The 14,646-nt window shown below is 43.7% G+C and overlaps 1 protein-coding gene across 1 annotated transcript in view; it reads right to left on the bottom strand.

Moving 5' to 3' along the window:
* DRAXIN (dorsal inhibitory axon guidance protein) overlaps window positions 1–14,646 on the bottom strand; it is a 47,844-nt gene that overhangs the window by 19,949 nt on the left and 13,249 nt on the right. Inside the window, exon 2 of the mRNA XM_066607463.1 lies at window positions 6,956–7,381. Coding sequence (XP_066463560.1) covers window positions 6,956–7,364 — 409 coding nt within the window. The 5' untranslated portion in view covers window positions 7,365–7,381. The remainder of the gene's footprint in view (window positions 1–6,955; window positions 7,382–14,646) is intronic.

Here is a 14,646-nt window from a genome sequence, read left to right as displayed (position 1 = left end):
TTATTGTTCAATATTATTTGATGTTAGATCCTAAAAATGGGCAGGGAGCAGTAGACTAATCCACAGCGTTCTAGCAACCCGGATAATCTCACTCTAGGGGTCTATAAACCTCTCTTTAATGCTTTGGGCTGACATTAAAAAATATCTACGTGAAATCTTTATCTGCAGGATTAAATTCTTTGCAGGCATGAAAATCGTTCTTCCCAATCAAATTGAGGATGAGGGTCAATAATTGATCTTGGTGATGGAGCACTGCATATTTCAAGCTGGTAATGCAGTAGTGGCAACTCTGTGGGTCCATAAAGGACAATAGGAAGTGAAGAATTCTTGAAATTTGCAGGGAAAACATTCTAGAGGTTCCCAGGTCAACACCAAGAGTATATTAGATTTTTTTTACTGCAGCAATGGAAATCACATAAAAACTTCAATTTGTATCTCCTGAGGCAGACTGTGCTGAATGTGACTCTCTATATCCTCTCATGCAGGGGCATAGTTATAGGGGGTGCAAAGGTAACAGTCACACCCGGGCGCTGGTTCCTGAAGGGACGAAAAGTTCCTGTGCCACATAAGAAGATACTAGTAATATAAATGGCTCATGGTAGGTGGTGAACCTGGCACAGAGTTTGAATTGAACTTAGGAGCTTCACGTTACAGCTCTGTGCCAATAGGTATCGCAACTGTTGGGATGAGTAGGGCAAATTATGGATGGGAAATCAAGGATTTGCTCTTCCACACCCAGGGACAGTTTAAAAGGGGTAGCAAACTGGGCATCTGACCAAGGACTGTATTTCATAAGAGGTCCCAAGGAAATAAACCCCTGGGAGCAAGCAAAAACTACCAAGTACTATTTAGTGCAGTGGATTGTGGTGATATTTGCCAACTGTGGATGTAAGGGGCTCCCCTAAAGGGTAAAAGTATTGCTAAGGCAATGGACAGAAAATGTGTGAAAAAACATGCCAAAATTATCACATGCACCAAAATCCAAGCCAAATTTTGGTGCAGCAGAACTGAGTATGCTCAAGGGATGCTTGCTGATTGCACAAAGCTCTAACGTAAGAAGGAAACAGGAGAGCAGAGGAACTATAAGAGCATTGAGAGGGAAGGGAGATATTGCTGCACTCCTAGGGGAGCAGAGAGCAGCACTGGAAGGAGAAGTGAGAAGCAGCAGGAGTTCCTTAGAGAGGATAGTGGGTACTGGGCTGAGGAACCGAAAACTGCCTACAGCCTGGAGCCAAGAGAGAGAGCAATTGCACTATGTCCCCAACTTGGAGTAGACCGCTGTACTGTGGCAAAGACCACACAGAGCAGTGATAGAGTTGCACTCCTGACCCCAGACAAGCCTGAGCCGGTAGTAGCAGCGACTCCCAAGAAACAAACTGTAAGTGAGGCCAGCCTTAGTAGGGGACATTAGGTGTGCACACTGTTAGGGACGCAATTTGTAGGCCTGTTGGATAGTAGGGCATTACACCCAAAGGAGTTGGACTGTTCAGTAAACTTTCATTGCTCGTATTTATGGATTGAGATATTGAAACAGAGACATGAGTCTTGGGTAACAGATACTTGAGTGGGTTTCCTACACTGTGTTGATAGTAGTAGAGCGTTAACCCTAAAAGAAGAACTGTACACTATATTATGTGATCTGTGTGTTGGTGTAACAGACAATTACTATTGTTCGGTATGTACTACCATAATTTCATGTTGCTCATAAAGTGTTATGCCTAGGATCTAGATATCCATAGCTAGTGACAAGTTATTCAGAAGGTAAACGTTCAATTGCTTAATTGTTATTATTCCATTATTTACTTTCATTCTTTTGGTCTTAAATAAATATTGTATATTTTGGTTACTCCATCTGCTGCATCATATCCTGAATTCTGCATCACTACACCACCACCCGCAACATGGGAACAATATTGGCAGTATTATATGAGCATAATGGGTATTCCTATCTTGGCAAATTGCTAGGACCTCTGGGACCCTACCAATCCTTAGAATGAATGGACCACAGCAGTGGTTTTGTACTATGTGCCCTAGACACCAGCTGTGCAGGAGACTACAGTGCTGCCTTACTTAAGCAAATGGGGTCAACTTCAGCTCCCTGCATGCCCAGGTGGCTGGGAGCACCACTCTGTACAGAAAACGTAAAAGGGGACTCAGTGCTACACCAGTGTAACTAGAGGCATCACTGACTGTCAAGGGGGTGGATCTTCCCCACACTTATGCCAGTAGTATTTTCTGATGCCAACTGTTGTAAGCTGCCACTACACTCTGTTGGTCTTCTTGTCAGTAAACTAAGGCTGATGGTACTCATTGGTGGCCTTCAACTCAACATAATTAGAACCTTACAGTGGCCTCCAAGTGAACATACCTAAGCTGGTAGTGCATCCTTGTTTTCTCTTAGGCTATTAGTACTACCAAGTGGTTATCAAATCAACACTTTTGAGGTGGCAGTGCTATGTGGTGATTATAATTTCTGATGGCCTCTATGTCAAGAGAGGAAATTAGTACTAATAGACTGATAGAATGGTACAGTTGGAAGGGACCTCCAGGGTCATCGGGTCGAACCCTCTGCTCAGTGCAGGATTCACTAAATCATCCCAGACAGATGTCTGTCCAGCCTTTGTTTGAACACTTCCATTGAAGGAGAACTCCCCACCTCCCGTGGTAACCTGTTCCACTCATTGATCACCCTCACTGTCAGAAAGTTATTTCTAATATCTAATCTGTGTCTCCTCCCTTTCAGTTTCATCCCATTGCTTCTAGTCTTTCCTTATGCAAATGCAAATAGGGCTGATCCCTCTGCACTGTGACATGGTTTTAGCTGGTCAGTGGTACTCAATGGAAATCTGTGTTGATGTGTCTAGCTGAAAATGAACATACATAGGGGATCCTTTTCTTACTGTTTTCCAAGTCAATACACATAGGTTGGTAGCCTACAATGGCACACGTGCCACCTTTATACTCCACAGAACTGTTATGATATGCTTCTTCAAAAGTCAATTCTGGATCCAAATATTGGTGCAATGTTTTAGAACCAGCGGCATTACAGGCCCCTGCAGAGCCTTAGATCTTGCAAAATTGCAAATTATATAAGGAAAGAAGAGCGACGTATTGTAATTTTGCTGTGGTGTCCTCTGCCTTCTCCAAGTCACTTCACAGCTTGTTACTGGGTTAGTTGCATAAGAGAAAACCTTTCTATAGATGCTGGCTCCCCGCCACAGCAGATGCCCTGTCTGTAATGCTACAGTTGAAGCAAATAGATTGCACTGCTAGGAATTTTCATTGATGTCCCTGCCATTTTGAGCACAGGCTGCGCTTCGAAGAAAACAATTCTGTTTTTCAGCCTTTGATGTCCCGTAATTTTATGTATTCAAATGTCATCCCCAGGCTCCGAGCCTGGAATCAAGATATTGCCGTAACTGCGGTCTGTAAAACAGTCAGCGGAGAGGAAACACACAAAGACGGGTGACATTTGGGGGTTTTATTTGGAGAGCAGTATTAAGAGGTTATAGATGATTCCAAAAAATGATAGTTGGAGTGCAGAGATTTCGAGAGAAAATTTTTTATCTACTTTCTTTGGTTTCAGAATGAGAATTCTAAAAAGGAAATCACAAATGGTTTAACTTCAAGGGAGGAACATCCAAAATGAATAGAAAGAACATAAGTCCTCTTACCTGAAGCAGCAGTAGCTAGTGCTTATCTACTGTAGGCATGCAGGAGGATATATATACACTATCCTACTTAGGAGTATTTGGACACCCCTATCAATAGAATGGATTGTCTTATTAGCGTGTCACATTGCCTACACCATGCTACATAAAACCCCTCGAGATGTCATCCATATACTCCATCTATTTTGCGGCATATACATATGCCCAAAGAAGGTCCAACATGCACTTAGACTGGTGTATCTAATAAGGTGGCCATTCAGTGTATATACAGATGCAGTCAGTGTCACCTTGACTGGCGTGACACACTATGTCATTAACATAGCACTGTATGCTATTTGTGTAGCGTGGTATTCAATAGACAGTGGGCTATACAAATAGCGTAAAGCGCCAAACATGGAAAGATTTGAAGTCAGGTACATAAACCCCTTTAAAAGTTGTATTTACTGCAGCTGCTCTTTGGACTCCCTTTCCCTGACTTCCATATGGCCTTGTAAAGTTCATTTAAAGAGGTTTTCTTGTTAATGACATTTTCCACCAATCTACAGCATAGGGGATACATGTCTTATCGCTAGGAGTCTAAGTGATGGAACCTCCAGCGATTCCGACATTTGTGCACCTCGAATTCCCCACCTCAGTGAAGTGGTGGTGTGAATGAGTGATCACTAATCCATTCACTTCTATGGGATGGAGAGAGATCGAAGTGTTTGGCAATCTTCCTTCACCCCGTAGAAGTGAATGGGTGGTGGGGTGCACAGACCTCAGCGATCACACATGTATCCCCTACTCTGTGGATAGGGTATAAATGTAATTTGTGGGAAGGACCTGAAAAAGGATCCAAAAGCAACATTTAGTATTCACTAATGATACTAACAGGGACCACCTCTCTGCTTTATTATAATGATTGCCATTCCTATTGAAATATGTATATTGTATAATTGATGTGTGAATATGGTGGATTACATAAGCCTTCAGTGATGAGGGGGACAACTTCTTAGCATCTAGTTACCATTCTTCATGAAATGGATCTCATGAATGCTGCAGTTATTACAGTACAGTCTGAATGGAGTAAAACTATAAAGTGAATCTCCACCATTTAACACCTTGTCACTTCAGGTGCTGATTAAATGTTGTTATTGGTCTTATTTTATTTTTACATAGACCTCCAAACCCCCTGCATACGCATAAAGTGAAATAAAAAAAATTCTATCTCTCGATGCAGCCATAACCAGAAGGAACTTAGGGGCTAATTACATACTTTGTTCTTACTGAGTTCAATGTGATTCAAAAGTCAGGGCCACCTGGAATATCTTCTGAAAGAAAAGAGATACAAGTAGGAAAATTGAAGAAAACTCAAGTGGGTGGGGGAAAACTTTTTGGCATGCATGTCAGCCATCTTGGTGGCAGTCATCTTGGATTTAGCCCAAGAAACTTTAATGAAAAGAGGTCATGGGATACATCTATAATTCCATCAGAAATTGATACATTCAGTCATTTTATTTCAATATCTGCAACCATTTTCAAGTTATGGGGGATGTTATGTTGAGTATTAATAAAGCTATTATGTTGAATTATGTGGTATGGAAAACAATAATGGAATGTTTTTTCAGGTACCAGAACATGACCTCAATAATCCAAGACAGAACCGAGATCATGCTGATGGTTGCTAACAGAAGTTCACATGAGGTGTCTAAAGCTTTCAATCAAGAACCCAGTGAAAGACAACCACTGAGGGCACGAACTGTCAGGAAACGGATTCAGAAGTTCAGAGAAACTGGTGGTGTCCAGGTCAAACCAATAACTAGTCATCCAAGCAGGGTTTCCAATCCCCAAGTGTCGAAAGCTGTGCTAGTTGTCTTCACGAAGAGTCCACAGAAAAGCACCAGGAGACTGGCAGTGTAGGATGGTGTCAGCCAACTGTCATAAGGATCCTCAAGACACACAAGTAGCACCCATACAAACTGCAGTTGCAACAGACGTTGTGTGAAGATGACAAGATGAAGGATCCTTACAACAGTTGTTTGAATCACACCAATTCTTAACCAGTTGTCAGATGACCATTGAGGTTTCTTGGGCTGAATCCAAAATGGCTGCTACCAAGATGGTCGACAGGCACCACCATAGCGCCAAAAATATTCTCCCTATCCATCTAGGGGCTGATGCCCTTGGCCGGATTTCTGCCACGTAAAATGTGGCAATAATCCATGGCGTTATCAGGCAGCTATTAGGTTTTATTGAGCCTTATAGCTCAATGTTCACGCTGCAGAATTCCGCAGCATCAAAGAAACAGCGGTATGCTCTAATTGCCGCGGAAAAACACGCGGCTGGCTTCCATTGTAGTCAATGGGAACCATCCGTCACGCAATATTTCTGCTGTGAACCCACCGCCGGCCGCGGCATCAGCCATTGCTAGCTGGACTGCGCATGCACGTCAGACTAAATTCCTGCAGCGGATCCGAAGAGGTGAGTACAGGTCTTTGGGGGGTGCCGTGTCGGACTCCGCTGCGATAGTCCGCTGGTGGACTCCGAAACGGCCATGGGCATGAGGCTTAGACTACCTATCCACGGGTGTATTTTCATTGCGTTCCCTGCGGCGATAATCCGGCCGCGGGGAACGCAGAGAAAGCTTTCCATAGCGCTGCTAAGGAGAGCGTTTCCCCCTTGTCCACGAGCAGAGAATCATATCGATTCTCCGCTCACGGGCGGCAATTCGCAGCATACTGCGAATTATGGCGATTGTCCGTAGGCTGACAGCGGAGATCCATCTGCCGGTTCCTGCTCCCGGGCGCCGGTATCCTGCAACGCCCGTGGAAAAGCAGCCTTAAGTGTTCTACAAAGTTTCCTACTTGTATCTCTTTTTGTTCAGAAGATATTCCAGGTAACTGTGACTTTTGAATCACCCCGTATAAGCAGCATGTAGTCAGCTTCTCAGCCCCCTGTGGTGGTGGCTGCAGGCAACCAGAAGACGGTCCCTTAAATCTATATCTATGTTAGGGATTTGAATCTCTATGTAAGAAACAATCTGAGCTCTGAACCCCATAAAGTGGTAATGAAAATGATTAAAAGCATACATTTGAATCTACAGTATTTGGAAATAATAAATAATAGTGTTGAAGGGTGGATGTTCATTTTACGGTCCTCATACCTGAAATCTAAGCAGCTTTCAGCTAGAACCTTGGGGTTAATCTCCTTGGGGAGAGGTGTATCTAAAAAAGAAATAACACCATCTTCCGGCTTTTATTACAGAATAAATTGCAAAAAGTAAGTAGTATTGGAAAGGACAATACCTCTATGGTGCTTCATCTTGTGATTGCCCTTTTTTTGTTCCTTGTGCTTCCTTCCCTTGGAATGAATCCCTGGTGGTTGATTTTCTCTCTCATTGTAAGGAAATTCAAAACTTTGAAACCCTTCTTGCTTTCTAGTGCCCAGATGCCCAGCAGTATCCCCTGACTCCCCCGCATCCTCTCCGGCTATAAAAGATGGCACTGCACCACGAGTCCTATCTTTCTTGACCACTCCTGACCTTCGGTGTGGTCTCTCAAGATGTTCTTGATGCCACACGTCTTTATTATATTTGTTCTCCGAGATTCTCTTACGTTTGGCTCTGGGCTCAAACGTGTTGGCGCACATCAAGAAATTCATAATTAAAAGCAGCACGAGAAATAGCTGGAGAAGACCGCTGAAGGGAGATGGCATTTTTCAAAGCCTTGCACCTGTAGATACATCAAAGGCGAGAGTCATTATCAAGGACACTCCGACAAAGGCAGAACATCTGCTTTTTAACAAATTGCAAATTAATTATGAGGCTTTTACTGAGTCGCATAAAGAGACAGCGCTCAGATGGTGGGGATGCCTTACAAAACACAAGTGCTTGATGCCAGATAATGTGGGATCATCTTAGAATTTGTATGGAAAGTAAAGCATTCTGTAAACCCTAGATATACATGTCATGAGACAGAAGATGCATAAATAAGGCCATATCTAGAAGATGCCCCTAAAGGGTTAAATAGTAGGAAGAGTGAATACTAAAAAGCCTCTGCGCCTAAGGCCAAATGCACACGACCGGGTCAGATTCCACATGCGGGATCCCGCAGCAGAATCCGACCCGGTGCCTGGCCGGTGACTCCTGTGTACCTTTCCGGAATCTTCGCCTTCTGTACTGCAGATATGCCAGTCTGTGCGCTGGCGCACATGTGTGGTACAGATGTGACCGCGCCATCGCTCTGCGATGACGCGGATCCCGCAGCCTTTTCCGCAGTGATGACTGCGGAAGGGCCATGAGGCAGGCAGCTTCCATTGACTTCAATGACACAGAACCTGCTTCACACGAGCATCACTCTATCACACGAGCATCATTTTGACGCAATGTAGGCACATCAAACAATTGCGCCTATTGGAACCCATCCAGTTATATTGATGAAAAAATAAAAACGTTATAACAATTGAAACACAAAGGGGAAATGATTTACTGGCTCCTGAGACTAAAATTAGTTATGTTACTAATGGATTAAAAATGGGAAAAGCTCTGCATCAAACATATTGACAGGAGACATAGATTTAAGATCTATAATAAAAAAAAGTGACATTTTGGGAGGGTTTTTCTATTTTTAATGTGACTCTTGGGAGGTTTAAACAAGAATTGCCCAAAAATAGGACATGCGGTGATTTTTCTGTCTCAGACCATCTGTCCGAGAGAACAATCACTCATGCAAATAAAAAGTTTGAAATACATGTGTTCTTTTCATGTTCCATCCATATCGCAATCGGACGAAACACGCGCATGCAACTCACCGGTATGAATGCACCCTAAGACCCTAATATCCCTAATATCACGCCGAAGTTAGCCATGCAATAAAATAGCGAATATTGCTGTTGAAAAACAGCGGGGTGCGACATTTTGCTGAAAGGATGCGCTTCTGACCAGAATTCTTTCGGCAGAAATCCTCCTAATGACTTTATAATGAGTTAAACACAGGCACCTGTCCTCTTTTCCCGCTGTTGCATGCAGCTAAACTCCCTCCCCCGACGTTTTTTCGCAGCTCCCATAGAAGTCTATGGAGGCTCCAGAGTTTTTTGGTCTGAAGATCGGTCAAGACCTATATTTTTTGGCAGCAGGAAATTTCGCCCGCTGAATTCAGCTGCTTATGTGCTCTATTTTTCAGTCCGATTTTTTTTGCGCGGCTAAAAAGCATTCGTCTGAATGAATCCATAGGAAACCATTGGTTCTAATGGTTGTGATTATATTGTGGAACTAACTTAGCTGCGCAAAAACGCTTGTGTGAATGAGGCCTAAGGGCTCATTTAGGGCGCATTCAGACGACCATATATCGGCTGGGTTTTCACGCCCAGCCGATGTACGGCGTCTCTCTCTGCAGGGGGAGGAGGCTGGAAGAGCCGGGAGCAGTGCTCTGAGCTCCCACCCCCTCTCTGCCCCCTCTCCACCCGAAAGGAGAAAATCCTATTGACTCTTGCATTTAAAAAAACGCAGCGATATCGCGATGGCAAGTGGGAAGACACTCTAACATTTATAGTGCAAGCCACTTGAACTAACGATTGTTCACGCGATGATCGTGTCGTGTAAAAGGGCTTTAATTTAACCCTTTATGAGCATTGTACAGAGACTCTTGTCTGAAGTGTTGCTGTTTATGCTACATATATGTGTAAAGTTCAGGTCTTCTACTTTGTCCACTGTAAAAGAAATAAAACTCCGACACTTCCGTGGATTCTAGAATACAAACAGCCTTTTACTTAAATTTCATAGATAGAAATATCTTCCACAATTATGCAGTTTTGGAAGGTGATTTTTTTTTTATCCATGAAATTTAAATAAAAGGCTATTTTTGATTCTGGAATCCACGTCAGTGCCGGAGCTTTATTTCTATAGCGGTTTATGGGGTACCTGCATCTGTCCATGGGAGTTGGGAGTTGCTCTTGTCCACTGGACTCTGACATAATGGATTTTTAACTATTGCAATGTACTAATCACATTAAAGGCCAGCAGACAGATGACGGAGCTGCGCTGCATCGGCTACAGATCATGGTTTGGGCAGACAGTAATAAGATCCTAGGCTGTGACTTGATCCTACAGATTTGTAATGAGCTCTGTAATACAAGCAGGGTCATTTTTCTTCCTGCCACTTACAAGCTGACTACAAATCTAGAGCACTGTATTTATGTCAAGTCTGGGGACTGAGCTCTAATGAGGAAATGTCCTTCTTCCACTGTATACCATGTAACTGGCTATCAGCCTATATGTCTCTATAGACAGCCATCACCTAGTTACCTTCAATAAAATTGAATAGATCCACTTTGCCCACTTTTGATAAACTCTTCAGGCAGGCGGAGGTAATAGAGCGGTAGGGCTCTGATTTCAGTGGGTGCCCTATAATTCTTCACATTCCCTGCACAAACAATTGCTGAGAGATACATCCAGGGGTGGGCTGCAGGCACAGGGGGCTGGAATGGGGTTTTTTTGGATTCCAAATGATAGGCGCCGACCAAAGACGGAAAGAAGTGAACAATATATAAGCATTGTATGGCACTAATGAGAAGGACTAGCCAAAGTACCACAGTGTACTAGAGCAATGGGAGTACCTATAATGTGTGGTGTCCTACTCACCGCCAATTCAAATTCTATTTTTTAACATTTTAATCGAGGGGTCATGGTCCCTAAAATGAACTGGTAATATAAATCCACTAAGGCCAGTTTCACATCTGCATTGGAACCCCATCCAGGGGTTCCGTCACAGATCCGGCTGAAAATGCTGGAAGAAAAGCGTTCTGTGCAGCACTTTTTCTTCCATCGCCAGGCAGTTAGGCGGAAAGCGGGCAGACCCCACTATAGTCAGTGGGGTCCATCCGGTATTGTTTGGTTCTGTGCAAAAAGACGGAACCGTTCAACTGTAGGGATTCCCCTTTGCTGCTCCCCGAACGGAGCAAGAAAAAGGAAACTCTGCTACAGATATGAAACCACCTTCATAAAGTCTTCTTTCCAATAACCAGGAAGATTTGCCATTCAGGGGTCTAGGAAAGATGAATGACGAACCTGCAACCATGTACCTAGTTTGTTTTATTCTAATCACTTTTCCTGCCTCCCTTCCATATCCTTATTTTTACATTGGTGTCACATTCCTCCACAGCGAGCTGGCACCTTGTGAACCAACGCCACTAATAATGATAATGGAAGGAAAATTGAAAGACACATTGTCATCAAATATGTTATCTAAAAATTATGCAAATTGGGAGTGGGCCACCTGATTTACATATTTCCACCAAATTAAGTTTGCTTGATCAGCTGGTCCCTCTGGGAATTAATCCAAGGCTGGAGATGAGCCCACCAATGTGAGCCAGCTTATGGGAGGGGGTATTGAGACTTCCAAAATAAAGTGACCATAATATAGATTACTGCAAGAAGATGGAGACGCAGGTAGTAGAAAGAATCCAGCAGGGATGATGAGGGTATCTGAAGTGCAGCGTATGAACAGACCCGGGTTCAATCTGCTGATATAAATTGTGCTCCAGATTCACATGCAAATTAGTGTAATTAATCATTGTGATGTTTCCTTTTCATTTCCTTCTCCCCAATTTATTCCTTCCCTGCTGCTTGACTTATTCAGATAGAGCGCTTCCTTCCCTTGGGTGTTCTCCAATGTACTAAGATTTCTGCCAGGTTTGCACAGCTGCTGTGGTCACCAGCCTTCCACCCAGCTGGCACCAACGCTGCATCCTGGCACAGAGCCTCCAGCTCTCTAACACCCGCCTGCCTAATGCACAAGTGCTACGCCATTAATTACCACAATGTTATATCACCTTATGTAAATATTTAATTAAATATTAAACATTCTTCTCAATATGGAAGTCATTATATCACACTTTTACAGTTAGCTGGGGATGATCCAAATCCATCATCTTGTGATCCAGCTCCCCACATGGCCCTGAATGCAGAACTACAGGCAGATAGGAAGAATTTTAAGGCAGGTGCCCATAATGACAATTTATATGACACCATTACAGTTCGCCCCCAAATATCACTACCCTACTATCCCAGGCTTCTACACAGCAAGTGGGTCTGACTGATCTAAAAGGATGACGGCTAGTAAGGAGGTTGCTTGTATACTTTGCCACGTTCTGCACTGTATATAACATTTCTCACCCAGATACACACAATCTCAGTCCTTGAGTTGTCTCCTTCTGTCTAATTCCTGGAAAGCTGTGTGATAAGCAATATGGCCATAATTGCAGCTCTCACTAGGCCTGTCATTACAGGGGATATATCACCAACAAATATTTATTTGCATTAATTAAAGGCCTCATTCACACGACCGTATGTGTTTATACGTTCACTCATACACGCCGTATAAATCGCATGAATGAAGAATTGCCGTATTCGAGTGCCAATCTCAATTAGCGTATTTCATGCCATTTATATGGCCGGCGGCTGCGTATCAACAAAAAAATACTCTGCAGCAACGAAAACCATCGATCGGCAGAAATCCTTGGAATGACTAATAATGCTTAAATAGGGCCAGCTGTCTTCTTTTTCCAGTGTTGTAGGCAGGGTAACTCCCCCACCCCTCCCCTTTTTCCAGCTTCCATAGAAGTCTATTGGAGCTTCCTGCGTATTTCGTCGAAAAATCTTTTGATGTGTTGTGTAATACTGTCACGTACGTGCTATTTTTCCCGGTGCATTAAAAAAATCGTTCATCTAGATGAACATATTGGAATCCAATGCTTCACATCGTGGTGATTTTTGGACAATTTTTTTAGCCACTAAATAGTGGCTTAAATACAGCCAGGGGTCTTATTCACAAGAGCGTATATTGGACGCCGTTTTCATTGCTGACCCATATATGCTACCATCTGATGCATTGAATTCCAATGCTTCAGATCACACAGGTGTATTCCCGCGGTGTAAAAGCACACCGCCGGGAAATATAGCGCCAGGTGCTTTTATGCGGGGCAGCAAAGATAGTCCTGGAACTATTTTTCTGCTCGGAATACGTCAGATGCTACATAGACTCCTATGGGAGTCTATGATGGCTGCCGGAGAAGGGAGGTGGGAGGGAGTTTAGCAGTATGACTGCTAAACTCCCTCCCCCTTTTCTCCTACTCTCTTCTCCCCACCGGCTGTTTGCAATGGGAGGGGGCGGAGCTAAGCCCCACCCCGTCCTCCCATTGCTGGCTGCAGACCAGGGCGGGGTTTAGCTCCGCGTCTATCCCATTGCAAACAGCCGGAGGGGAGGAGAGAGGCAGATAGCCGACGTGGGGGAGGCAAGGCATTGCAGCCTCGGCGTAATTGTGTGCCGGGCTCGGGCCACCTGAACACATCTGAACAGCGCCGATGGACACACATAAAAATGCCTACGGCCATGTGAGTCCAGCCAAAGCCAGATCGTGAAATGGTTTCTATTTTTCTAAATGTTTGTTTTATATTTTCTGATTGTAGAATTTTAGATTTTATTATCTATACATGATTATTGGGGGCGTCCATCTAGCATGAGCTTCATTTAACAACATTAACCCTTTGCAATCCAATTTTGGATTCAAGGTTTCCTAGGGGGCTTTTTCTTTCTGCCATTATACAATGGCACCATCTGCTGGCTAGAGCCAGTACAGCGGTATGTGACATGCCGGAGAGGCCCTCGACAACAGGGCAGCCAGTAATCTATAGTAAGAATACACTGTCAGACGTCTTCCGACATCGGAGCTGTATAGGCTTCAATTAGAATGTATTTAGACGTCAGACAGTGGATTGGAAAGGGTTAAGGCCCAATGCACACGGGTGTATTTGCACTGTGGGATCCAGAGTGGGCAGTACATACTGCCCATAGACATGCTATGCAAAACACTTTTCCATGCCCATGAGCGGAAATCATCTGTCATTTTCCGCTCGCAGGGGGAAAATTGCAGCATGTCCTATTCTAGTGCGAGCCTCACATGGACGGCTTCCATTGTAGTCAATAAAAGCCGTCCGTCCTGCGGCGATTCTGAAATGTCAATTTCCAAATTGTCGGGGATCCACGTCATTACCGTCGCGTCATTCTCTGCACTGCGCATGTGCAGCGGCGCGTCAGCCTATCATTAGGCTCTGTGGTCAGTGTGAAAAATTGGATTTTTAAAAAAATGTAGATTATGACTAAAAATTTTTAAAAAAAGCATAATACATTCTTAACAATATGCTTAAGACAAAAATGTGATTTCTATTAAAGGTAATTTTCTAATGTCACATTCCCTTCAAGTATTCCCAGCTTCATAAATGGCAAACTGTCCTAGTTATATAGAGGTATGCCAAGTAGCTGGTTAACGTCACCTGTGAGAGCAATAAGGAAGGTTATACTGGCTGCAACCCAGATATCCCAGAAATAAATACAACCAAGAAGCTGAGAAGTACTTTTGTTAATAGACCATGTCTGGTATTGCAGCATCAAAGTGAATGGGGCTGAGTTGCAATATCAGACACAGCATATAAACAAGAATGGGGCTGTTTCTGGGAAAAAAAGCAGGGTACTCTTTCTAATCTAAAAGAGCCTGGTGTGGCTCAGAGGGTTAATACACCAGAAATGCAGTCCTAAGCTCTCGCTCACAGCCTGAAGGTTGCAGGTTTCAAAATGGAAGGCTCAAGGTTGACTCAGCCTTCCATCCTTACCAGGTTGGTAAAATGAGTACCCGACTTGCTGAGGGGTAAAAGATGAGTGGGGAAGGCAATGGCAAACCGCTACGCAAACAGCGCTGCACTGAAGCACTCGGGTGTTTCCAACAGATGGATGGAAACAGAGGGCTGGGTTTTCCCATCTTGGCCATGAGAAGCCAAAGATTGAAACACCCCTTTAAATTCAATAATTGGTCCATGTAATGCACAAAGAGTCTGGTTCCTCCAGAGCACTGTAACTAGTAGATGAGGGTCTAGAACAGTGGACCTTCCATCCTCAGAATGTCCTTATACAGTTATCTCTAAGCCGCAGCTCTGCAGCTGTTGGGA

The sequence above is a fragment of the Eleutherodactylus coqui genome, chromosome 6 (genome assembly GCF_035609145.1).
Source record: "Eleutherodactylus coqui strain aEleCoq1 chromosome 6, aEleCoq1.hap1, whole genome shotgun sequence".
Taxonomy (NCBI): Eukaryota; Metazoa; Chordata; class Amphibia; order Anura; family Eleutherodactylidae; genus Eleutherodactylus; species Eleutherodactylus coqui.
This window is presented reverse-complemented; position numbering and strand designations above follow the sequence as displayed.